The sequence below is a fragment of the Triturus cristatus genome, chromosome 6, assembly GCF_964204655.1.
Source record: "Triturus cristatus chromosome 6, aTriCri1.1, whole genome shotgun sequence".
NCBI lineage: Eukaryota > Metazoa > Chordata > Amphibia > Caudata > Salamandridae > Triturus > Triturus cristatus.
This window is the reverse complement of record NC_140589.1, coordinates 1,821,520,876-1,821,548,718: the sequence shown is the minus strand read 5'-3', so window position 1 is coordinate 1,821,548,718 and position 27,843 is coordinate 1,821,520,876. Positions and strand designations below refer to the sequence as shown.

At 43.8% G+C, this 27,843-nt stretch overlaps 1 protein-coding gene across 5 annotated transcripts in view; it reads right to left on the bottom strand.

The window, feature by feature from the left end:
- Positions 1–27,843, bottom strand: part of SLC5A6 (solute carrier family 5 member 6) — a 318,876-nt gene that overhangs the window by 282,259 nt on the left and 8,774 nt on the right. Inside the window, exons 1-2 of one of the 5 annotated variants that reach the window (XM_085613193.1) lie at positions 1,274–1,334; positions 131–828 (exon numbers count right to left, since the gene is read on the bottom strand). The exons of 1 other annotated variant lie outside the window; for it this stretch is intronic. In XM_085613193.1, coding sequence (XP_085469319.1) covers positions 131–460 — 330 coding nt within the window. In that variant the 5' untranslated portion in view covers positions 461–828; positions 1,274–1,334. Of the gene's footprint in view, positions 1–130; positions 829–985; positions 1,101–1,273; positions 1,335–27,843 lie in introns of those variants that run through there. 3 more of the 5 variants (XM_085613192.1, XM_085613194.1, XM_085613191.1) reach the window with 3 other exon arrangements.

The following is a 27,843-nucleotide window of genomic DNA, read 5'->3' as shown; positions in this document are numbered from 1 at the left end:
GCAAGCTATTTAATGACTACACTGGAATGAACCTGGGAAGAATGTTCTGTTTCAGGATCTGAGAACACAGTGCAATCTGTAGTACATGAAGTTGAAAACACGAACATACAGCATAAAAAGAGTGTCCTACCTCATAGGTGCTGGTGAGCCGGAGCCGGTAGAAGACTGGAATGAAGATGTGTGCCGGGATGAGGAGGCCCAGGATGTAGGAACAGCCCAGGAACCAGTATTCCGTGCCGAAGCGGTAGATCTCTGATGGAACTCCAAGGATGGCCACTGCGGACTGGAAGGTGGCCAGGAGCGAGAGCGCCACGGGCAGGAAGCTCATGCTGCGGTCCGCCAGAAGGAACTCCTGCATGGTGCGCTGCTTGCCCCCGCTCAGAGCATAGTAGAGCCCAATGCCGGACGAGAGCACCAGCAGCAGCACAAAGATGACATAATCCACGGTGCCGAACTTCATCTTGGGAGAGGGGGTGAAAGCTTTACTGACAGTCACGGGGGGGCTCCCAATACCCTGTGCTGGAGCAGGCCTTGGGGGTCATGCGCCTGCACCAATCAAGCCGGCATAAACCTGGCAGTGTGTCCCAGCTGTAGAAGCCAACACCCACTCCAAATGGAGTATTCAACTTTGAATGTACCATCAAGTGTACATTCTTATGTACCCAAGAAACAGCTCCAACGTGGAAAGTGCCTGAGGAAGCAGCTGTGGGTGGGGAGGCGTCCAGGCAGTGGGCAGGATACCAGGACCAGGTGCACGTCCGCGGCCCTCTGGTTCACATCGGGTCCAGCTCGGGCAGCTCAGGGCCTGGCTGTGGCGCCGCCTGTCAGCTGGAAAAGAAAAGCAGTGTCAGTCCGGGGAGTCTCCGAGCGCTGCACGTGTCCCCGGGCATGGCGTCTCGCACGTGTCCCGGGGAGACCTCACCCTGCAGGTCTCGGCAGCAGCCGCATGCAAGCACAAGCGCTCCCTCTCACGCAGCCACCTCACCCGCCACAAGCGCCCCCTCTCACACCGCCACAAGCGCTCCCTCTCACGCACCCGCCGCGGGTGGGAACTTAATAAGCATCGCAGCACCTCGGCCGCGCAGAGCGGATCAAAGAGCGAGTGATGCTGCCAAGTCCGCTGTGATAAGCCGCCTGGCTGCTAAAGATTAACCTCCGTGAGCGGGAGGGATGTGAACACCGGGCTCGAGGCCCGAGAGGGGGGCGTGAGACGGCGGCTGCTGAGGAGAAGCGCTGCGCACTCCCGGCTCCGCACAGAGGAGCTGTGACTCACGCAGTAATCACCGTGCGCATCGGGTCCGGGGACGGCTGGATGTGACATGGATGACGCCGCGATCCACACTGACAGGATAATGGAAGGAGCACAAAAGCATGCCTGCTGGGGCAAAGCGGCTCCACCCCCGTATTACTCACCCACGCTCACAACTGGAGCCATAATAAACTGCGCCTTACAAAACCTGATGGACCACAATTTAGCCCCCCCTGAGCTCAACCCACGTGCCGAGCGCACCCCGACCGCATCCGAAACGCATCAGCCACTTCCAGCTTCCAAACACCTTCCAGCCAAATGACTCGCTTTCTTCCGCTAGGGCCAAAACAAGTGAAGCATGCAGGGTTCCCCGACTCCAGGCTACAGCAGGGGTACATGGAGGCAGTGCAGACTGACCCACAGGCCTGCTAGGCAGGGCCGGAAGGACTGCTCAGATAGACCAGTATGTGGGCTGTTTTGTAGCACTTTGTGGGCGCATAAGGTCAGGTAGGCCAGTTGTTTCTGTTGAGTTCCCTGATATTATCACAAGCATCACCTGCAGCAAACACAAATGCATGCAGTCTCCCGTACCTTGCAAAATACCCACACAGCGTGTCTTTACAAGTACAAAACTGGCCTGATTTGCAAATTTGGGCCACTTTTTTTTAGCTCTGGTTTGCCAATAGGGACCTCTTTTACCTTGGTGGCCTCGACAATTGTTTGTCTCTGAACGGCTCTGCCTTGCAGGCTGGCTGCAAGTAGAGTAAATCACAAAGTATACAGTACTTAGGGCTTATGAATTTGGAGATGCATGCACTGGTGAGACTAGAAAGAAAAATTAAGGGAGCATATTGAGGTCAACAGCCCTCCCCCTCTTCCCTACTCAACCTCACACCTGTTGACTAACTGGAGTCAGACCACTACCAATCAAGAGGGATGTAACTCTACGGCACTCACAGGCATGAAGAATAGATCGTTTGAGTATAGAAACAGCATACAAAGATATAAATTATTGACAACAACAAAGTTAATTAGTCTGATATTATGCATTTTTATTTAACTTATTCTGTACAGATTGTCATTTCCATTATACAGTTCACAGTAGTATCAATGATATATCAATATTTTTTTCATTGTCACAGGGTCCAAATGCCCAGGTAGTAAAGTACAAAAACGGAGCAAGTAATTGTATTTCAGGCAGCCATAGCCAACATGTGTTTCATGGAGAAACCGCTTCTTCTGGGCTCATGAAAACAAGCATTTGCAATGCAATAGGTCTCGCATTTGCGAGAGTTTAAGCTATTGGCGTAGTAAATGACAATGCCTTTTATTTAAATGACAATGCCTTTTACTTGTCTGTTTTGCTAATTAACACATAAATAAAAAGCTTGGTCATTTACAATGCCAATAGCTCAAACTCTTGTTAATGCGATAACTATTTCACTTCAAAGAAGCAGTCGCCATTGTCCCGGCAGCTCAGAAAGTGAAAGTGCGCATGGCGTGCTAAAGGTTGCAGGAAAGCATGTCGTGCCTGCAGTAGGAAATACAAGAAAATAGTGCTTACAGACTAAACAAGCATTGGCAAAGCCAATAGGTCTCACCTTTGGGACCTTGTAAGTATATAGCTATGCAGCACATTATTCTGGGTGCTACAACATCTACTGATACTTCACTAGCCACTGGTGAAAAGGGGAGCCACAGCCGCCAGTGAAGGCAGGAGAGGCTTGTACGGGGCACAAGAGAGTGGACAAGCTGCGAGGGACAGGCACTACACCATAGAAGTTGGGCAGTGCCCTTGTAATAGCAACGAAGAGTGAGATTGCAGAGTGTGAGAAAAAACGAACTAAGAGTAGAACAAGCTAAGGTCAAGAGATTTGAGCAGAAGTGAGGCTGCAAACAGTGAGAGAGAAACTCAGTCAAAAGTAAAAGAATGATTTAAGAGAAAAAGACTGAAAAGCTGAGCAAAGAGGAGAGTGCAAAGATTAAGCAGAAACAAGTGGGCAGAAAGGCTAAATAAAAAAACACATTCACTAGTAGCTAAAATATCTGCTCTTCAAATACTGCATTTACTAATACTAAGGAGGGAACAGACAACAGGTGCCACGGGGCTCGAAGCCAGACAGAGCCATCCAGCTTCATTAATAGCTTAGCATTTGCACATGTTACAAGTAAACAAACCACAAGTGCCAGTACAGCAGAATAAAAGTAGTATCTCCCTGTGACCACGTAAACAGTTCTGTTTTGGATGTCATTGTTTAAAAATGTGAAGCTTTTCCCGCATAAAAGATTTGTATTTCTACAAGTACACAGGATTTGACATAGCGTGAAAGAAACGTTTCCAAGTGTTTCCTTACGTTTAAGGCTGAAACTCTTCCATGCAGTAAGTGAGGGGGAGGAGCGGGTGAGAGAGGGGGAGGAAAACCAGCCATGCCAGGAATGCTAGAAACCAGGATAGCAGCTGTGCGCGTGCACATCGTGAACGCAAGCTGGAGGCCTGAAAAAAGCCACTAAGTTAGCACTTCCAAAACCAGCTTACTAAAACTCTCGCCAGAGCAGCGCTATACGCACTGGCTCAGGCGAGACCTAAAAAGTCATACCATGCAACAACCGAAGTAAAAGGGCCAGTCCTCATGGGAGGTTACAAATGAAGGCAAGGAGGGACTAACAAGCCTACTAACTAATCAGAAGCCAGCCTTTACGAAGGGCAATGACACAAGCAAATGAGAAATAAGGACGAAGAGTGGGCGGGGCTTCTATTCCACACTCCAATATAGTATGCTGCAGAGCAGCGCATGGGCTGCCTAGGCGCGACCTGAAAATTACGCCGGTAGGTGAGGCTGGACCTGGTCGATGCCGGAAGTCATGTGAGGTGACACCACCAAAGCCATAAAGCACTCCAGAAAGGAAAGGTGAGGCATATCCAAGTCAATATCAAACCATGAATCGTTCGTAATAGTGGAAATCCATAATAGGTCAACAAATGCGTAGCCGTACAGGCTAATTCATGCACATCCATGCATTTCACAGAGACCATTGTAAAAAGATTTAAAGTTTCCTATAACTGCATGTTACATTCTCAAAGGGGAATTTCATAGTGCGTTTCAGCATGTATAGACAGGTACAGATGCGAGGATCGCTGTAGGAGTGTGCTGTGAAATTGCCTTTTAAGGATGTAACATGCAGACATACGAAGCTGAAATCTTACTTTTTACAGATGGTCTCTTTGAACTGCTCAGATGTGCATGAACTAGCCTCTACGCCTACTTATATGTGAAGTATTCCTGCATTGGGCGTACACCTGCATGTGAAACTGACCCTAGAGTACAACTCATCTAGCATGGGAGAAAAGGTCCAGGCTTGTACCTGGCTTTGTGTGGCCCAGAATCTGTCTGTGACCTATAGAGGTGCACAAAGAAAGCCCTCATAGTTTACAGCGGATTATTGTCTCTGCCCTGGCTGTGTAGGAGTAAGGACAGTGTGCCCTGTTTTGAGCATCTAGTGTAACCACACCTTTATCTCTGTGTCAGAGTGTGTGGTCCAATGGTCCCTCATGTAAAGTTCCACGGTTATGTGAATCATAGAACCTTGCGCTGACATCTTGTGCATTTCGAGTGCATGTGAGTTAAGTGAATGTGTAGCACATGTGTGGTATTAGGACTCTATGAGTGATAGGAGTTGGACTTTTGGGGCAAGTGAAGGCGGAGGATAGACAGTGGAAGTGTAATGCCAGCATTCCTGTGGCTGGAGGTTGGATACCCAGAAACTTAAATGAGGGAGGATAGCTCTTTCTGAGGACTGCCATTTGGTAGATGGTAGGGGTGAGAGCTGGGCGTGCAGTGTGTTGTTCAAGGTGAGAAACTCTGTAGTATCCGGTGTGTTCCCATTCTCTGTATATCTGAGCTGGTGTGGCCTGGAATACTGGAAGTGCATGATGAAATAGGATGTTGGTGTGTGGTCTGCAATGGAATCTAGGCGATAAGGATAGTTTGACCACGGAAGGGCATGGTTTGGGACAGGGCCTACCTGCTGTTGCTATGACCTAAGGGACTTTTAGAGCTTTGTGCATTAACGGCATGCAGAATATGGATCTACACTTGATTTTACATGAATACACATATATGATGCTATTTCCTTTGAAACAATTTTGTTATGACCTGTTAAAGTGCCTTTTTGTGGCTTATTGTGGCTTATGCTAACTAGGCCTCAACATAATTTTGTTCAAAATGGATGTCTCACCCTGCACGTTCACTTTTTATTATTTCAGCAGCACACAGTAAAGCAAAGTCATATTTGTTTATTTCCATTGACATGGTTCTTGCTTTTCTCAAAGAAAACATTTCCAACATGGGCTTAGTAATGTTGCAACCACTCAAGATCTCTTCCGCTAGTTCGCAATACTGCAGTCGCTCTCAATAATTCACTGTTGTTTTGTAACTAGTTTGTGCTATCTCTGGACAATATTAGTATAGAGGGACTTATTCAATATTGTTGAAGTGGGAGAGTGCTTAGATGGTAAGGCCATGCAACATTTCATCATTCTGTGCTCTGATTGGCTGAAATTGTATTTCTTTAGCTCACACCATGATGTATTTGCAGGTGAGGTGTATGTCATAACAGAAGAGAATGGGATGTTAAAAACAGTGAATGCTTGGTAGGGGTGCTAGAAATGGACACCCACCCAAATGGCATGAAAGCTAGCGGTCACCAGAGTGGATAAACACCTGGTACAGTGAATTCAAGATAACATTTTAAAGTCTATTTATTTTTAAAAGTTATTCTTAATATTTACACAATCACAATTAAACACAGATCCTCCCTGTGCCACTTTCGGCATTACATAGCTCAGGATTATCATCTTCGATAACAGGAGAGAACCATCACAAGTTACATCTCGGGAGAATCTGAGCCCTCACATTACTTCATGGCTCCACATCCATCCAGCTACATCTGACCCCCAATTTGTTCCCATGACCAGCCTTCGTCCTCTGTTCAATAAGCCAGATCTTCTCCTGCCTTCAGTTACCTCCTTGTTGACTTTGTATAGATCATTCAGAGAAATCTCTTTCCCATTCCGCTACCGTTGGAACTTGCAAGTGCAGCCATTGTATGGGGATCTTTCATCTTGCCAAAACCAGAATTATAGACTCACATCTAACTTTCCCCTTTTTAGCAATGGGGATTATGTTAAGGAGGTTTTATTTGGTTGATGATGCTAGTAGATGGCCTGTGGTCCTTCTAAAACTATCAATCACTTTCTTCCAATATTCCACTATTACTGTGCACGTCCATTTGATATGAATAAATGAGCTCCTCTCATTCCCGTATCTGGGACAGTCTGAGGTTCGCCCGGGATATATTTTAGTAATCTTTTGTGGCACCTTAGAAGTATAGTGTAGGTAAAAAGTTCCTTACCTATGGTAATGATCTTTTTTTTTTTTAAAACAAATTTTTATTCAATTTTTACATGAGGAGGAGCAATGAGTTACATTCTGCATTGAACACAATACTTATACATAGGTCTACGGATATTACACAAGTATCATGAGCATCCTTACAGACGATATTACTCAGTTGTCGATACACTCCGGATAAGACATACGAGAGGCTGAATGTACATTAGGTAAATACATTACTAGGTATCCGACCGTGTCTATGTGCTACTCTCGTTATCTTCAAAGTTCTGTATCTACGGGGGCAGCGCCTCCCAACCAACCCACAAACTCCCAATCCGCCCTAACCCACCCATTTAACCCAAACATGCCACGAATTTCAGTCTGAGGGTCACAGATCCTCTCACTCGGGAGGGGGAGCGGACGGCCCCACACAGCAAGCGTGATCTTTATGGTGAATACTTCATCTACTCTCAGATTCTACAAGTGTAGAACAAACCCAAGGTGTCAGACTGGATCCGGAAAACTTCAAAGCTACAAAGTCATCGGTAGAGGAGGCTGGACACGGTCAATGCCGGAAGTGATGCGAGGCGACAACACCAGGACGATAAAGCTCCAGCTCTGGCATACAGACATCAGTTTCTCTCCACTTTTTCCAGGCCTTAAAGGCAAGAGAGCAGATTTACATCCATGACGGATTGCAGTATCAAAAAACTAAACATGGGATCTTATTAACTTTCCCTAAAACAAATCCATCAAACAGGGAGGTGGGTGAGTCGGTGAAGGACCTTCAGGTATATAAAGTATACACCGGAACGATCATTATAGCAGGTGAGCAACCTTTTCTTCTGATGGATACTTACTTCTATCTGCAGATTCACCTGTAGAACAGATTTCACAGCAATACCCTATCCAGGAGGAGGGCTGATGGATGGTTCGATACAGAAATCCTGCAAGACGGACCTGGCAAAGTGTCTATCCCTCCGCACCTCCCAATACGGACAGTAGTTTTTCATAAAGGTGTGCAAAGAACGTTGCACCCTACAGACTTCTGCTATTGGGTCTCCTAGCGAGTGCAGAAGTGGTACATTATGGCCTAGTCAAATGGGATCTGATCCCTTGAGGAGGCTCTTTTGTTGTCATGACAAAGCAAATCTTGATGCAGAGGATGATCCATCGAGATAGAGTCCTTTTCTGTACTGTCTTAACTTTTTTGGCTTAACAGTAGCAAACAAAGAGCTGGTCATCCGACCAGAATTCCTTGGTGCTGTCCAGGTAGTTAACCACCCTCCTAGGATCCAATGGATACAAACGTTCTTTTGAAAGATGCTGTGGAGATAGCTTGGAAGAGTGATGGACTGGGCAAGATGGAAGAGGGCGACCACCTTAGGGAGGAAAGGAGCATGCGCACCGCCACAACGTCCTTAGGCTTGGCGTGCCTCCTCCCAAGTGAATAGTGAAGGAGGCTTGGCAGTAGCACTCACTGAGAGATGCTAGAACAGCAGAGAAACCCCTTGGCCCTGATCGCAAGACCTCGACTCGTGCGGGGAGGAGAGTTCTGGGCTGAACTAGGAGACATCATCTAGAGCCATCGCTGGAAAGAAGCCAGCAGTGGCACAATGAGTAGGAGTCGGAGGTATGCCAGAGGTGGCATAAATAGCTACCTGACAAGGATCTCAGTGACCTGACGCCACTAATGTAGGTGCGCCCTCTCCCAAGAGCCTGATGTTCCTGGGGCGGGAAGGGAGCACACCAAAGGTTCTGGCACCCCGTTTGTACCGGTAACAGTAAAGGAGGGAGTGTATGCGGAAAACACTTATGCTGTGATTAATAAGTGACATAACTAGAAAGGAATGTGTGTGTTGATCAGGTCCGGGTGGTGGAAACTTTGGAACCATGGCTCTTAGTGCTGCCAGCAGATCCTAGCTGGTACGTTGATATTTGAGGGGTACAGGACCCACCCTACTGTTGCGTATATGGATTACAACGCAGTGAAATAACTTCATTGTTGCCCTCTCACCGTGGTGATGACTTTGGACCATGACTTGATGCATAAAATGACCAGTAATAGATGTGGGGCTGACACTTTTTGTCTTTACACCACCCTCACAGGTTTGCAGATGTTGAGGAACTGAGAAGGGGGGGGGGGGGGGGGGAGGAGAAAACTATAGAAGCCAAATGCTCATTCTGCCCCTTGCTGGAACTGTAGCACTGCAGCTGGCTAATTCATAAGTTATCCCGAAGATCTCCTCGGGCACACTCAACATAAATTCCTACCAGTTGTTTAGTGGCACCGTAGCCATCCTTGTTTCGGTCCCTAACTGTGCTTTTATGGCTGCCATTGTTAAGGACAAACGCACTCCAGTCACTAGACAAGGCCCCATTGATAAATCCGATCAGTCTAGCCCAGCAGCAGAGGCCAGGCGCAATAACCTGGCACTTCTGGAGCTGCTCTCTCGCTGCTCGACATGCTCCCTAATGTCACACTCGAGACGACCAAAATCCTGCAGGCAATTCAATAATCTGAGGGTGCTTTGGAGGCCCAAATTAGGGCACCAGGCTGTGACGTCACCTTGTTGTGACGAGGCTTAAGGAATGCAGAAGATCAAATAACTGAAGCTGAAGGCTAAGAGTCCAAGCTCGAAGACGCAGTTATAACTGCATCAAAAGAGTAACACTCTCTCAGTGTTTAGACTTTTGTACACAAGAGTGGAAGACAAGCTCATACAAATAACCTGTGATTTGTGGGATTCTCAGAAAATTACAAAGAAGCTTACCCCGGGAGACTCCTGGAACAATGACTGAGCAAACTGTTACCCAACGACAAGCTCTCCTACTTTTCTTTTTTTTTTTTATTGACCTCCACCAGGTGCACCTCCTCGCTCCATGATCACTCCTTTTCTGAATTAGAGATGAAATTCTCCAAATCACGCAAGAGCAGGGCTTGGTACAGTATAAATCAAGGAGGATCATCCCAGAACACACCAGGATGGTGCAGCAATAAAGAAGATCTTTCAAGGACGTGAAAAGAAAATTATGAGCCATCAATATCCACCACATTATCCTTTTCCCTGACAAGCTGAAACATAGATTTATTTCAATCCTGGGATTTAATTTTGGAAGCATCAGAAGCGGCCTGGGAGTGTGTGGAGGAGATACATGATATCAGGCCACACACAACTTATCCTTCACTGATGAATTGTCAACTTCTGTGACCACCAAGGGAAAATTACTTCTACTGTTAGTAGAAGAAGCAAGGCAGATCTCATATCCAGAAAGCCCCTGGCACATCTCCTCTGTTGAATCCTCATCAGGATGATGCCCCAGGGTCATACACCTAGATAGATGGAGAAGACAATTCTTTAGAAACTGATGCACCAAACAACTGAGCTGGTGCTAAGCTGTCCATGGGAGTAGCAGACTCCCATGGAATGTGAGCCACGGCAGCTGAATCTAGGGAGGAGGGTGCGCTGGAAGGTGTGGGGTTTGGTAATTGCGGTGGGCAGGGAGGGATAGCTACATATCTAGATCTTCCCCCTTACATGGCTAGGTGGTCTGAGAGCAGGAAGTAATTCAAGTTACACATCCATAGCTGAAGTGGGGTGTTTGTTGGGATACAAAAACAAAGATTTTTATTTTTATTTCTGCCCAGTTGGTATTATCTCTGTTCTATCCAGTCACAAATACTTCATGTTCTTGAAGTGTATGGTAGGGAGGAGTTTGTGACGGCCACTGCAGTACATAAGTCAAAGGCCCTTGTAAATATTCATACCTTTGATTTTCCCTTATGGCTGAACTTAGCCCAGTACCGTAAGAGGGCCGACTTTGCATCTTTACTGGGAATGTGAATTGTCCGCTTGGAAAAAGCAAAACAGAAAACATTCAACCTGGACATACTCCTTTTAACAAGAGACTCAGCTAGTGGGTAACAGATGTCCCTTTCTGGCACAGTATGGTTTTTACTGGTGTTCTATACGGGTTTCACCAGAGAGTCGAGAGGTTTGCACAAATTAATGGAGAATCACGTACTTTTCAAACATCACAGGTATGACATGACATTTTAACCCCTTCCATGCCCATGACGGAACGGTTCCGTCATGAGCATCGGTTGCGCTGTGCTCATGACGGAACCGTTCCGTCATGGCCCCGCCCGCGCTCGAACCCTTCAGCACCGCGGGGGAATTCCTGCCGCGCTGAAGGGGTTAAGGAGCTTAGTGGCGACCATGAGGGCACTGCATGGGAAGCCCTTGTCGTTGATGAATGTATATGCTCCCTTCCTTAGCAGCATCCTTCCTGGAGACTGTAGGTAATAGGCTGGCACACATCACATCTGGCCTTTGGGTTCTGGGCAGAGACTTGACGTGCAAATGGAAGGGGTGGCGGGATCTGTTCAGCGGAGCCCCTCCCTACTGGCTAAATTCCTAGATGCCTTGTGAGGGGCAGACATTTGGCGTACACTTCTCACCCAAGTGAGCAATGCTTCACGTTTTACTTAGGGGCTCACAAAACCTTTTTTAGGTCTCGCCTAGGGTTGCAGCGCGCATGCACTGCTCGCTCTGCGAGACATATTGTTAATGAGGAGATTTCAGAAAGGGACTTGAAGCCCCGCCCATCATTTTCATTGGGTCGCGTCAGCGCTTATGCTAAACGCTGGCTTCCCATTTAAAAGGATGCTTTCTCGTTACCACCCTTTCTCCTTTTCGTCCGGCCCATCCGGACTGAGTCGTTTGCTTCACGGCTGTCATGAAGCAATTTCTTATCTTTAGGGGGCCATCTGTTTCTAATTAGCATGGCCTTAGCGCGATCGCTTTCACTTTGCCGGTTTGTTACAGCAGAGGGTGTGTCCAGCAGTGAACAAAAAACATGTATTCCTGTGTCCACGTGCGGGTTTAGTGTATCCACAGAGTGAGAGGGTCTTCGCAACTTTCCACCACATCTGCATTAAAAGTAGTGTTGATGGGCCGCATGTCAGAGTAGGACTGTTGTTGGGTTTTACGATGGAGCTAGTTGTTGGTGAGTAGTGGGCTGACTTCTTGATGGGTGCAAAAACAACAGTTGATGGACAGAATGCAGAACAATGTCTTACATTCACCCCAGTACAGAGATATGGGCCTAAATCCATTGTTTTTTTGCTCACCATGCCATTCCAGTTTGAACCCAGTCATATGCAAATCAGTCTTGATCCTGTGCCTCATGGGAACAGTCCAGCCCGAACTGCCAAGTCAGATCCTCCCTGGACTGGAACCAGTTGGCATACATGATATTAAATATTGCTAATTACTGTGGAGTTGAACTAGAGGGGTTGTCCAGTAATAGCACACCTCTTAAGTTGTTATCTGTGCATGGAATGTTATTGCACGAGTACTATCATTATTATGATTATTATTTTTTTGAAACTTTATTTTTCAATTTGCATTATACAAATACAAAAACAAATCGGCATCAATACAGCGTAACTATCATTATTATTATTATTATTTAACTTGTGGGTCATATAGGTGCATTACTGTGACCGGTTATAAATTATTGTTCATGCCTATGTAATTTTGTGAGTGCTTTTATGGTTTATATTTAAAAAAAAAAAAAATGTAAAACAGGTATTACTATTACTACTACTATGTAAGATAATGTTATTGCATTGGTTTGGAATGGTACCGTGAATGGCTCACAATGGCTATTGTTGAGACCTCTTTTTACAGGGAATGACTGATCTAAATAAGAAGCATGAGGATGCACTAGTGGCGTGATTTGCACGAAGAAAGAGGGGGAGCAAACAGTGACAGAGGACTTTGTTACAGTGCTGTTGTGGACATGGAAGAAGGACTTACGAACTGTTATGAGTTTCTTTTTCTCTGGTGTTCATGGCAAAAGTAGTTTAATGGTTTGAAATGGCTGCTGTGTTTTGGAAAGGTGCATTAAAGAGAAGGAAAAAAGCATAATCCTTGCCCGTGTATCCTTAATAGAACTGAAACTTACCTTCACAAGGATAGGCAAATTTACATTCATTGCTAAAGGAGATATGGGGAGTTTGAAAGCAGCAGAACTTCCTCAGCTCCCCCAACAATGCACACCAAGCTCCACCTTCCACCCGATTAGAGGCACCTGAGCTGCTAACAGGATCTCATTTTGAGCTGATGGTATAGATTGAAAAATAAGTGCTTAGAATTGGTGGCTGACATAAGCATTCCCAGCATCTGTGGGAAAGGAAGGAAAACTGAACTACACAAGCCTCACAGCCTCTGGTATATAAATGCATACGGGGTGTGATGCCAATTGAAAGATTGCCTTAGGTACATGAGTAGCAGGCAACAGTGGGTGACTAGGAACGGGCTGCCAGGGGTTGGTTATGTCTAGACCCACCTTTCTCTGAAGCCCGTTCCATTCTTTGACCATACAGGTAGTCTGGCTGCTATCTGCACATGGGGAGGACTGTGTGTACCAATCAAAGACTACAGCAGGATTGGTGCTGCACAGTCCCTCTGAAATGCAGGTGTGGCATAGTTGGCACTGGGCGATGCCAATAGTATGCAAAATGAGCCTGGGCACACAAATAGTATAACTCTGGATCAGGAGCTTCGAAACTGCCTTAACGGAAAGGCAATGTGAGCATGTCCCACTTAATCCTCGTCTCTTTACCTACCTAAGCTAGTCTGAATAATTGGATTCTAGTGTGGGGAAAAAGGATTCAGTAAGTTGTACAAGTATATTCACAAATGGATATAATAGCTTCAGGAGGATTACCACCTTCATGAAACTGAACCGGCTTCCTAATTATAATGGGAGGGACAGCCAAAGTGTAATTTGATTGGCGAGGTTGGTAATGGTTACGCAATAGTTCTCCTGTATAATCATATCCATATCCCGGTTGACAAACACCCTGATATTTTTGGAAATCGCCAAATCAATTCAAGGGAAACTCTGGCCCAAATGTCACGGTATTACTAGGAAGGGGGGAGATTTGTGATTTGCTCCAGTTTATGATAACTCCCAAATGTTGCCAAATTTGATGTATTCTGAGGTTTCCAAGATAAAAGGGTCACATCACTAGCGTATAGTGATATTAGTATTTGCCAACTAGTGTATCTCAATGTGTGTCCTGACCAGTGATGCAAGAGCTTTGCTGCAAGGGGTTTTAGTGACCTGGCTTTTTAGACAGAGTTAGAAGGAGCATTTGGCCTACTTGCTTCTGACTATTTCGGACCCCGATATGTGGCTATTGCTTAGCTCGGGGACACTCTATCGGAGTAAATAGGCGCTATATAAATCCTAAATTCATTCATTCTTTCATTCAGTGCTACTGCAAAACATTGGGGAGAAGTAAAGTAAATCAATCCAGGTCACAAACGGCTAAGGCAAGCGTGGAGTATTGGGAAGAGATTCCCCCACTCCAAGGAGTCAATTGCTTTAGAGGCTTCAAGAATAAACAGTTGTGGCATCCAAGTCCAGACTCAGATCCTGCACAAGAGCAAAGAGGGTAAGCAGATTGTGAGTGGCTGAATGACCGGGATTAGCAATAAATACTTTGAGCATAACAGGCAATCAGTGAGCTTATCCACAATACACTGGGAAGCTTTGCTGTTGAATATTCCAAAGTTCCTGGTGTAGGTGCTTAGTGTGTGTCAAGGTTCGGCTGGCCACCAGTTGGAATCCCATGGTGAGGTGTTCTTGCCAAAGACTATTACTTCTGTCTGGTCAGTTTTTAGCTTGAGACATTTGGCTTTCACCCAGTTAGTAACTTTGGTCATCAAGTGGTGAACTTGTTTCTTGTGTTGGGGGTCTTATCTAAGATGTTGATGTTTGTAGAGATGATTTTAGCCAGATGTATCATGTATGAGTTCAAGAGGGTGGAGTTGATCGATGAATCTTGAGTAACTCCACAGATTGGTTTGCGGGCTTCCAAAAAGTAAAGTGCCAGGCTGAAAGCTTGATTAAATCTTACACGGGTGATCTAATTCACAGTCAAACAGATAGTAAAATGTCACTTTTGTGACTAGGGCTACTTATTGAAAAAAGGGCAATTGCTAGGAATTGAAGGACTTCTGAACACTCATTTGAAGTTTGATGGAGAGGAATGGATCACTGTATAACCCAGGAGAGATTTATCAAGCCAGAAATTGCCTGCAAAGGCATTATAAAATTTGAAGCAAATTGAGCTACTACAGGGGAATTTTATTAGAACCCCTGTACACGTGGAACCAACCCTGTCATTGGTAACATTTATAAAGAAGGGATTGCAGAAGAGGGAGGAAAGGGGGGACCCGGAAGTATAACAGATTATTGCTACAAAGCCTGTGCAACACGCCATGTTCTTGAGTTTGCCATGGTAAGATGGGTTTGTTTTTCTATGCTTCCTATCACACAAAAAACAATCACAAATTTAAAAAACTGAGCATTCTTATTTTATTATGGACACCACCCAATCCCCTATAAACTGCATCAGCTCTCGATCGCATACATTAGCAAGTCTGAACTCTTTACCATAGTTTACCCATAAGATGACAGCTGGCAACGCAGGGTAAAAAATCACAGCCCACTGTGATTATCCTTACCATCCCGTAGCCAAGACACATTCACTGTACTTACAATTATACTATATTTTGATTATTTCAAGAGCATCAACCATCAAAAGTTCTTGGCACAAGGCAGAGTTAAGCCAACAGAATGCTGGAAGCAGTTATGATAGAAAATATGCAGCTCTGAGTATCAATGTTTTACGACTTATGAAACATATCTACAGATGCTGGGAGCACAAATAAAAAGGAAATGAGTTCCACTCTTTAGTAGCAGCATAGGAGCAAGTCTTCCCCATTAGAGGAGCACATTATAGAAACCACAAAATGTTTTTTCCATGGGATCATAGGGTGTCCGTGGTACAGAGTATCCTCAATTTTCTTGTGAAAGGAAGAAGAGAGACTATGTACCACTCTGTGTGCCATAGCAAAAGGTTTAATTGAATTCTCTGAACTACTAGACGAGGCTGAAAGAATTTAGTAATCCGGTCTTTCGTGGTTAAGATTAGTCAAAAGACATGCTGCTACATACTGAATCGATTGCAACTATCTTTGAAAGGTGTAAGTTTGGAAGAGCGAGGTAAACATTTGCATGATCCCATCAAGATTGAATAAAAGATGTGACCAATTGTTTGTAAAACTTGGAAGGAATTAAAGGAAGATCCTTTCTAATAGTTTCAAATACCAAAACTACGCAGGAATAACTTTAGAAATATGGATTTCGTGCAATAGCTTTGCATTTAATGAGAATCCCAATTTTTTTTAATCAAGGTCACAGGGAAGATATAGTGTCCGTGTTATTGAGAAAGACATTTAGTCCCATTTATCAATAGCATACTTGGTGATTAAAATCTGTCTTGGAAGGGTTGAATTTAAAAAAGAAATGGCATCATCCCATTGAAAATGCAAGGTTTGCATATGCCGGGTGACAACACTTAGATCGTCACCAGGTCTGGATGATAGACTGAAAACAATGTGTGCGTCATCGGCATAGACAGAGCATGAAACTCCCAGTTTTGTAATTATACAAGACTATAACCTTCAGAGTTTAACAGGCTGCTAAATGAAAGCCCTGGACTAGAAAGCATTGTCCCTGATAAAAAGAGCCACCCACTAACTTTATGCACATCTTAAAGCAAGCACCAAATCACCTCTTCTGTGAGATCTCTGAATCTCAGTCTTGGACTATACACTAAAAGTCTACAAACTTGGGCTGGGCAACATTTTTCCATTTCCTATGAAGCACATTGCAGCACAAATCAGCTAAGCACTTTGGCCTGCTATCTCGCCTGCGATGGATCAAAAATTTTAAAGCATTAAACCAACTGCCTGACGAAACCTGGCAAACTTCACAAAATGTCTAGAATGCACCTGTTTCTCTTGTCTCCGCTATTACTGATTTGCACGTTGGAATTTGGCTTCGCAATCAGATTGAAATGCGGGGCATTTCAACTATTTCTCAAACTTTTTTCACCCACATCTACCCCCTAATGTTCTTCTCAAACACTCTGATAAACTGGAGATGAAACACTTTAATACATGCCTTGAATAAATGAATACCAAATTCTGTGAACTGATATCCATGAATATTACAAGCACAAATTACAAGGGCAACAAGCACTGGTAAATGCATTAGGTTTCGCCCTTGTGATTAATAATAATCTGTTTTTTGCTGTAAGATGTAGCTTGCTGAGTAGTTGTACAATATAAGTTCAGAAACTCTTAGAGTTATGACTTGTTTATGTGCAAAAAGACAATATATTGTGCTGTTATAAGTGGTATAGAGCAGGTAAGTAATAGCAAAACATTGAAAAATGAAATGAAAGAGGGAACATTAGAGAATTCATTGATTTAACAGCAATATTATGTGTTTAGAAGAGTTCTGACAATGTTTGGGCCTCGTGCCACTGCACCTGCTTCACCATTCAAATCATGCCCCTAGTGCTTGCTATGGATATATGCATTTGTAACTGCCTGTTTAGTAGTAAAATATTGCAATATTTGGTGTTTAGAGGGGTTCCTAAAGCTTTTGCACCGTTGGCACTGCACCTGCTGCACCACTGAAATCATGGCCCTAGTGCCTGCAAGGTAACTGCACTAGTGACTACTTACCGTTGGCACTGCACCTGCTGCACCAGTGAAATCATGGCCCTAGTGTCTGCGAGGTAACTGCACTTGCGATTTCCTGTTAAGTAGTATAATTTAGCAATATTCTGCATTTAGTTGGGTCCTTGGAGCTTTTTGCCCCGGTGCCACGGCACCTGCTGCACCATTCAAATCAAGCCCCTTTTAACTGCAAGATAACTGCAATTGTGTCTGCCTGTATAGTAGTAAAATATAACCATTTTAGGTGTTTATTGGGGTGCCTAGAGCTTTTGGTCCTGGTGCTACTGCACCTGCAGCACCACTCAAACCATGACCCTTTTAATGGTTAGGTAACTGCTATTGTGACTGCCTGTTTAGTGACAAATATAGCAATATTATGTGTTGAGATGAGTTCTGACAACTTTTGGGCCCGGTACTACTGCACCATTCAAATCATGATCCTGTTGTTTGCAAGGTAACTGCACATCCGGTTGCATGTTTAGGAATAAAATATAGCAATATTAGGTGTTTAGTGGGGTGCCTGGAGCTTTTGGTCCTGGGACCACTGCGCCTGCTGAACTATTGAAATCATAAACCTAGTGCTTGCTAGATAACTGCACTTATGACTGCCTTTTCAGTTGTAAAATATATATTAATATCAGGTGTTTAGAGGAGCTCTGATACATTTTTGGACCCGTGCAACTGCACCTGCTGCACCATTCAAATAATGACCCTGTTGCTTGCAAGGTAACTACACTTGTGACTGCCTTTTTAGTAGTAAAATATAGTATTAATTGGTGTTTAGTGGAATTTTGACAACATATCGTCCCGGAGCCGCATCCCCTTTCAGTTGCAAGGTAACTGCAAGTGTGACTGCCTGTTTAGTAGTAAAATATAGCAATATTTGGTGTTTAGTGGAGGTATGAGAACTTTTGGCCCTGGTGCCACTGCACCTGCTTAAATGAAGCCCCTTTTTACTGCAAGGTAACTGCAATTGTGACTGCCTGTATAGTAGTCAAATATAGCAATATTAGGCGCTTAGAGAAGTTGTGATAACTTTTTGGCCCGCTGCCACTGCACCTGCTGCACCATTCAAAGCATGACCCTGTTGTCTGCAAGTTAACTGCACTTGTGACTGCCTGTTTAGTTTTACATTTTAGCAATAATCTGGGTTGAGTGGGGTCCCTAGAGCTTTTGGACCCAGTGTCACTGCATCTGCTGCACCATTTAAATCAAGTCTCTTTTAATAGGCAAGGTAACTGATCTTGTGGCTGCCTGTTTAGTATTAAAATATAGCATAGCTCTTGTGCATTAACTTTATTTTTAATGTGCAATGCTTATTACAACATTTAAAATTTGATCATAATGACCAAAGAGATTACGTTGAAAAAGAGCAATCCGATAATGCTTACAAAGCGCTAAGAAAGATACTGGGGCATGAATAGGAAATGCCACTAACGTTCTAAGGCTAAAGCATTTGCTTTACACAACTAAGTAATAAAAAGCAAGCACTCCAGCATAATGTTAGAAGCCGTCTGCCTTGTCCGTGTTCTGAATTGGGCTAAAACAGTGTTAACAGGTTTAGTAGAAGTATCATAAATATGTGCAACCGGGGAGGGAAGTTCCACACAAAAGGGAATTAACATATTAATTCAGCAACGGGAACTGATAAGAACCCCCTTTTAAGATATATTAATTACAAGAGATTTCGCCGCTGTGCAAGCGAAACCTAAAAAATGAGCCAAGCACTGTAAGCTATAAAGGTGTTCATAAGGAGAAGCTCTGAGCTTCTACACCAGATTCAACGCTATGCAAAAAATGTAATTGAAACAAAATAAACCTGTATGTAATAAGTAGTTGACTAAAATCAGACTATAGTGCTAATTGTTTAGGTTTCGCAGACACAGCACTTGCTATGCTTGCAAAATCTCTTTTAGTGAAAAAACAATAAATCTGAAAAAGGGGCTTATAGCCCGCCCATTACTTACCTTTACTTACCATTGGTTGGCTCCCACGTCACTCTTGTTTTCTTTCTTTCTGTTGGTAAGCTCCTCCTCCTGCCTTCAGCTTGGCTTCATGTCTTCGTCTATGCTATGGAACTTGGACCAAGCACTGATTCTAGCGCCCAGTGTCCTTCCACTGGCCGAGTACTTATGACATTCTATTATTCATTTTAAAAAAAAATCTTTCCAGCGTTCGCATTCTGTTCTTTGCTTGCACTATCCCTACCACTATCTCACTTCTGTTGCTGCATGCCCCCTTCCCCTTAATTTCTGGCCTGTCCCGCCTACCAACTTGCTCCTATCACTGCATTCCCCCTCCCACCCGTCACTAGTCATAGCTTGTTTTATATAGCGCAAAGTCGATTGGTAAGACATGGAACGCTTTACATGAGCGCTAGATACATTATGAAAGGACAGAGTGATATTTACAGGCGTGGGGAGGTTAAGTATTTTGCCCAGAATCACAGAATGTTGAGCCGGTGCAGAGACCCTAACCTGGTTGCCCAGCTCCAAAGTCAGCAGCTCAGTCAGTAACATCATAGTCTTTTCATGCCTCACTATTCCAGCTAGCACCAATTTGACACGCTTGTGACTGCAATGGGCATTTATTCAAGAATATAAACTTGTTTGTATGTGGATAGCTTTAAGTAAAAAAAGCACTATGACACGGTCTGGCCACGACATATCCTTTTGTTTTAACTTTAAGCTATGTAGCACAGCAGCTCGCAACGCTGTGCAACATTTAAAAAATTCATTGACAAAGTCAACAGATCTTGCATAGGCAAAATGTATTGACTTTACCAATGCTTGTTTATCTGTGGACAATACAGTCATATTCATTCACATTTTTGCCACAGGAAGAAGCATTAAAGCCCTGAAAACTCAGACATATGGCACAGTATCATATCAGTAGCAAACAACAAAGAGGATGTAGAGACCCAACTGTTTGCTAGGTTGAGATTGACTCACTGAAAATCCTACTTAAAAGAGAGCTGCTCCTGTGAAACGAATGCAGTTCTGAGAATAGCATTCTTCCAATTTCAGCTGCGGTCCCCAAAAATGTTGTGAAAATTACAAGTGATGTATTATTATGGTCTCTCAAAACGTATGTGCAAAATGAAGCATTGCATGTTATAAGTCCCTGAGCCAGCTCCCCCTTGCTGACTACAGTCTGTGACTCTATTGCTGCCTGCTTGCCCTCTGTTCCTCCGTGCCAGTCTAGCTGTTCGCTTTGCTTTTTTTGACCTGAGCCACACTTTGCCTTGTTGCAGTTTGTGCTTGTTGCTGTCTGCTTGTCTGCCTTTTGCTAACTGTAATTCATCATTGCCTGTAATGCTGTAATTCATCAATGCCTGCTGAGACTCGTGCCCATTGTAGTCTGCATTTTTGTTGTTTGTCTGCCTTCTGCCCATATTTTGTTGCATAACACTGTGGCACCCGCCGCTCACTTCTTCCTGCTTTTTCCCACATTCTCGCTCACCGTCTTGCAGCGGCCCTCCCAGGACCTTCTTAATGGAGGATGCACCGCCAGCACGCCAAAGGAAAGCACGTCTGCACACTTCCATGCCTGTACGGCGCCCAGCCCCAGGAATCCTGGTTCATCTGCCCCACACAGCTACACTACCACAGAGCTTCGAGCCCTGGACCCCGGGTGCAGCGACAACCACTGCCACACATCTCCATGCACCACCAGAGGACCGTTCTACTGCCAGCACTGCCACTTCACCTGCAACACCAAAACAACAAAAACGCAAGAGACACCGCAAAACACAACTGCACCCACAGCGCCGACCCAGATCGCCACTGCACAACTCCAGTACATTCTAGTCAATGCCCGATTGCGTCAGTAAACACGCACGGAGAGTTGGGACACTATCTTACCCCTCACCCCAGATGCCATTTTCCTCATAGAGACCTGGCTTAACCCCGCCTCCGCTCGACATTGCAACCACCACCCAAGAAGGCTCCAAGAGAACACACTGTGACCAAACCAACAAACACGGAGGTGGAATTGCCATCATCTAAAAGGACGCCATCCACTGCACATCCTCCTCAGACGATGCACCCAGATAATGGAACATCTCAATTTCCAACGTCACACAGATGGAAAAAGCACTATTGGACTTTGAGCAGTGCATCTTGCTAAGGAACCTTAACTTTCAACTAAATGACCCCAGCGAAACAAATACAACCAACCTCGTGGAAAGCATGAGCAGCATCGGCCTCAAGCCACTGGTCACTGACCCAATCCTCATCGCAGGAAATATGCTTGACCCCTATTTCACGTTCAGTGACAGAGTCAAATACAACCATGTCTCACATCTCACCTGGACCGCTACTAAAGTCTCAACTTTACCATCTCAGGGTCTACCGACACTGGCACCATGCCCCCCAGCTCCACGTGCAGAAACTGGAAAAAGATATCAGAAGACCAGTGGAACAAAGCTCTTAACTCCCACTTCCCAGACACAACATCCAACGAAGAACAGGCTGCAAAGAACTCCCAGTGGGTCACTGAATGCGCCAACACAATCGGCCAAGTCAGGCCAGCCAAATCCAGAGGACCCGCCAGAAGAGCCAGCTGTTTCACCACAGAGCTGAAATCCACCAAATGCACATGCCGTCAACTCGAAAAGAAGTGGCGCACCAGAAAAGAGACAAGGGACCTTACCACCTTTAGGAGAGCAGTCGGACACTACCACCGCCTCCTGAAAGGAACAAAGCGGAATGTCCTAGCAGACGACATAGAAGCCAGCACAAATTGCAGCAGGGAGTTCTTCACCATCATGAAGGAGTTCTCCAACCCTGCAGCCAAGAACTGTGTGACATCCAGGCAAACATCTTCCACAACAAAATCCTAGTCGTCTACAAAAACTTCAAACCCCAACCCACCGCCGCCGACAGAATCAACCTGCTCACACTCACGAACACAAACCCATACACCTGCTCACCCATTGGGCCCCCCTCACAACTCAAGCCACAATCTACATCATGAACTCCATGCATTTGGGAGCACCCACGGACCCCTGTCCCCACCATGTCTTCAACCTCAGAAGAAAGATAATTGGCGACAAGCTAAAGAAAGTCCTGAACATCTCCATCATCTGGACCTCCTTCCCTGGTTACTGGAAACATGCTGAAGTGAGGTCCCTCCTAAAGAAACCATCCACTGACCCAATCGTACAGGGTAAACCAGGGGGTTTACAAGTTTACAAGTTTACAAGTTTATTTTATTATGATAAGGAACTCTTTATGAGGTCCACATAAAACAACATATACATACAAAACAAAAACAAAAATACATAAAATATTATTCCATCACAATTCCACGAAACATCTTAATACAGGTCCAAAAAACATTTTAAAAAGTTGTACAGTTTAAAAGCAAACATTTCATTGGGTGGGTTAATCAAGGCTGCCTTAAATGAAGAAGCAGATAATATGTTGAGATGTAAGCAAATTGGTCTTAACCATCTACGCCTGCAAGACATCAGTGCAGGACAAACAAACATGACATGATCTAAGTCCTGATCATACAATTGACAAAGATCACAGCATGCCGAATGACCATACCAGCTGGCATGTAGAACTTTCAGGGGAAGCAAATTATGTCTTAATAAGAACACAAGGCGTCTAACGCCATGGGAGATGTTCCAATACATATACGATTGAGCTTTCCGCAGGGTATAAGATTCGATAACAGGCGTACCACCTTTTTTCGCTAAACAGAAGTCTCTATCCTGACAAAACCCCAATTCCCAGGAGGCTGACTTCAGAACAGTTTTTAATTGATGAGAGGATAATAAAAATAAAGTCTCCTCATCCAATTTCAATTGCAGCACGGCAAATCTGAAGTTTTTTACAATCAGGGAGAAATCATTAAAAGATCCTAATAATTCATTTTTTATAAGATCTCTTAAGGTATTAGGTTCACCTTTAGATAAAGCTACTACCCAACGTATGATACTTGCCAGACCTTGAACCCAACTGCTACGTAAACCCAATTCCTGTCTCAAGGAAGCAGTCGAATTTGCTGTACCTACAGACATTAAACTGCGTAAAATTTTCCCTTCCGCAGAGTTTAAAAAACTCCACTTTTTTACATCAATTAACTCAATTCCGTACAACAGGGAGGCCGGAACTTTCGCTCTGAAAACATCTAAAAGAATAGAAAAATGCCTTCTACCTGTGGCTTTATACAGGGAAACTAAACTCTTTCCCTGAGAAATAGCCTTCCGAGAGTTATTGTCAATGTGTAATTTGTCACTTAAATTATAAGTGACAATTTTACCTAGGAAGGTATAAGATTTCACACATTCCAGTTTTTTCCCCCCCACAACCCATGGATAATTAAGGCATTTAGGCTTCTTTCTACCAGAAAAGCAAATCACTTTGCTTTTTGCCGTATTTATTGATAAGAAATGACTTTCCGCAAATTCAGAGAGTGCTTGCAACCGATTGTTCAGGCCCTTTGGGGTGAGATCCAAAATCAGGATGTCGTCTGCATACATAAGGCATGCAATTGGAACTCCACCCAAGGACGGGGCAATACCGGCGCAAGCAGAAAGTGTGACGGGTAAATCAACAGTATATAAGGAAAATAGCAATGGAGCCAAAAGGCAACCTTGCTTCAACCCATTGGAAGTGGGAATTAATTTAGATACACCACATTCACCTCCAAGTAGAACTCTGCACCAGGTGTCAGAGTAAAGGGCGCGAATTAACTTGATCAGGAATGGGGGCATACCTAAGTTAAATAACTTTCTCCACAGCAAAATTCTATCTACTTTATCAAAGGTGGTGGAGAAGTAAATAAAGGCGCCATATACCTGACCACCACGGATTTTCACATATTTTTCATTGATAACTTGCAATGCAGTCAGGTTGTCTAAAGTTCCATGATTTTGTCTGAAACCTGTTTGCTCCATGGGAAGGATTTTATGTTCAGATACCCATTGATTCATTAAAGTAAGCACACATTTTGCGAAAACCTTACCAATGGCATCAAGCAAAGCGATTTGACGGTAATTTTGCGGTAGATCTCTTGCCCCTTTTTTATATAAAGGGACAATAATACTTCCTTTCCAGGAGGGGGGGGACTGTTCCACTAGAAAAACAAAATTTAAACACTGGAAAGAGTATTTTACTCCAAAGTTCACTCTGGTGTTTTAATACCGAAATTGGGATTTTATCAGGACCCATCGCACCAGAGGAACGCATATTCTTAATGGCACATTCAATTTCCTTTTCCGTTGGACAGTCAAATATACGTGAGACATTATCAGATTCAACATTAAAAACTTGAGAATTATTGTTACTGTACAACTTCTCGATATAATGAACCCACACCTGTTCCTCAATGGCAATAGGCGTAGGACTGGCTCTGGTACCACAACCTTTGCCAATTAAGGACCAGAATGTCTTGGCTTGGCCATTATAAGAAGCTTCCCTCAGTTGAATCCAGAGGGCATCTTCCTTAGAACGTTTTAAACGGGCCTTAAGTCTAACTCTCCTTCTTTTTAAAATAAACAACTTAGACTTAGCTTCTTGGGTAAAGAATAAAAATTGTCCCCTTACCACTTTGTTTATTTCTCTATTTATAGCCCGTAAAGGATGAGGGACTACGAGGGATTGTTTCACACCTGGTTTCTTTTTTGCACTAGCAGTTACAGCATCTAAAAAATTAATAAAACTCAACAGCTCTCTCCCTTCCCAGAAGGGTAAATTCTCAACAGTAAAATACAAAAGAGGCACCACATTTTCAACAGTACAAGGGTTCCAAAAACATTTCCCTGATCTGGAATCAAAATTCACAAAATCTGTATCCAGACTCCACGGATCCACTTTCTGAAGATTAACGGAGACAGAAAGCATCAGTGCATTATGGTCACTAAGAATAGACTCAATGACCTTCATATCCTTTAGTAGGTGAAAACCGGCATAATCTACCATGATAAAATCAATAATAGATTTTCCCTTATTAGATTTACGAGTATAAGCTGCCGGGATGTCAGACGGAAGCCTCCCATTTACTATTAAGCATTCAACTTTAAGTAAACCATCTAAGATAAGTTTACCTCTTTTGTTAGTTTTAATTTTGGAGGGAAACTGGGCAGGAGGTATATTCAAAGACTCTTCCAATTGAATATTTCTAAACAACTCCAACCCACAGTTAGATATATTACAATTTAAGTCCCCAAACATTAACACATGCGGAGTTGGGGAGACATCCAACGCTTTAGTTAAAAAAGTGAACAAAGTTATTAAACCAGCATTAAAACTACAATTGGGGGGAATATAAATATTAACCACAATCAACAATCTATTAGGGCAATCCTCAAATACATCTTTTAGGGTTATTGCTTGAAACAGTTTCCCTGGATCTAGATAGTGTGAATAGTTCCATTGCAGTCTGTTAGATAACAAACATGCTAACCCTCCCTTAGCATGGCCTCTTCTAGTGCTGGTTGCGCTGTATTCCAAAACAAAATAGTCTTTTTCCAAAGCTATTCTTCCTTCAACCCAGGTTTCTTGCAAACAGATTATATCTGCCTTTTGAGAATGCAAGAAACCCAATTTCTCCTTATAATCCTTGAATCCGGCAGTGTTCCATGAGATGAACTTCAGCTCTCTGTTAAAAATTGGAATGTTGTTTAGAACAGGGAGCAGATTTACTCGCTAGAACTCCAGGTAACCAACTCCATTTAGATTGGTCATCCTTCACTGTCTGCTTAAGGGGAGGGTTTTTGTATGAAACTAGCCTTTCATTCCTAGCCACACAAATTTTTAGGTCCTCTGATCTGAGATTAGACCAATCCGACAACAGCACGCCCGTATTAGAGGGAAGTGACAGTGAAGAATTGGCGAGAATACTTTGAGTACATTTTTCCCCAAAGTGTGGCATGACATCTATCCCTCTAACTTGTAATTCCTCTGCCCACTGTAGAACAAGATTTAACACAACTTTCGAATGGAATTTCACCCTTGTTGATCTTATTGGTTTCCCCACAAAGGAGTTAAGGAGAAATACAATATCTAAATCGGACGTTTGAATTAATTTCAAACTTTCGATCTCTTTAAAACAGATCAGTAGGGCTGATCTATTTAAAATTAAATCTGGTTCAAATAAGGGAGAGAAATCAAGATATAAAGTATCCACACTTATTTTTTCTTTTGGGAGAATAACTGACATTGAGGATGGAACCTGAAAGGGTCTTGCTGAAGGATTTAGGGAAGTAGGGGACGGGATGACAGAAGAAGTGGTAACCTTAGAAATAACTTGGCAAGATCCTGCTTTAACATTACAATAAGCTGAAAAAGGATTGGCGGTAGGGTGGGAAACCTTGGGGAGGAAAGGATTGGTAAAGCTTATAGGACCTAGACCAGAGGAAGGGGCGTCTTCTTTAGGCGAGACAACCCTAGCTTCTACATGAGAGGTGGGAGACTGCTCCACCTGCGGAGAATCTTCTAGACTTAATTCAGCATTCTTATCAAAAAGAAGTTTCCTCTGTCTTTTTTTAGCAAATCTTCGGATGGGTTTCCTCTTCTTCATTCTAATCTTTTTGTGTTTCAGGGGACTCACTTTTCCCATCAATCCCGTATTTACTTTGGGAATCTCCTCTTCTTTGCTTGATGGCAAGGAGAATATCGGAAAGAGAGATGGAATTTCGGATTTGGGAATGAGAGGAGATGTTACTATTACCTCTATCTTGTCACTGATTGGGGCTATACAATTAGCGCCAGCCGAAACCACTTTGGAAGGATTGGGGACAGCAGGAAGAACTACAGGCTTCTTTTCCTTTTGACCTTCTGTCAAAGGAGAAGATTGAGCTGAATCCAAAACTGCCGAAGCGGGAGGAGCGCTTATTTTTTGGGGCACCAACAGAGAAGCCGATGGTATGGGAAGATCTGACACTAACTCATTTTTACTTAGCAAGAGAACTTGCAAAATTTGCGTTACAGTGTCAAAAATACATTCCGAACCTCCCACAAACTTTTCAAGTAAACTCAAAATCGAAGAAAGAATTGATTCCAAAGAGGACAAAGAATTAGAAATTAGCCTCCCATTAATATTTGGAGAGCCCTCAGCTAAATTGTTCAATACTGGACCTGAACAAGATGAAAGGTTTAATTGTGAAAGGGAAAAATCTAGTTTATTAGAAGGTGTGCTTCTCAGAGGACCGGTACTTGAAATAGTTATTGCTTCCTCTAAAGGCACACCTTTAGGGTTCCCATGTAACGATCCCACCCGCGCCCTATGAGCTGTTAAATCAATGTCAGGCAGTGTAAAATCATTCCCTACTACAGGGGATTTAACTAACGCGGCTGACAAAAGATCAGTATTCACTGAAACTTTAGGAACATCCATTAGTGCAACTTGCGAGGGGACAATTTTATCAGATTTTGAGGACATATTACCCAAAGATTCAAGGGGAGCAATCTGTTTCAGATGTACATTGTTTGACGCCGAAGGCGAGCCCCTTAGTACTTCGGGACTAACTGAAATAGGCAAAGATTGACTAGCAACCAAGCTTAAACTAGAGGAAACATCAATGACCCCATTAACAGGCACCGAATCGTTAAACCCTGGGATTTCGTTCGGGGGC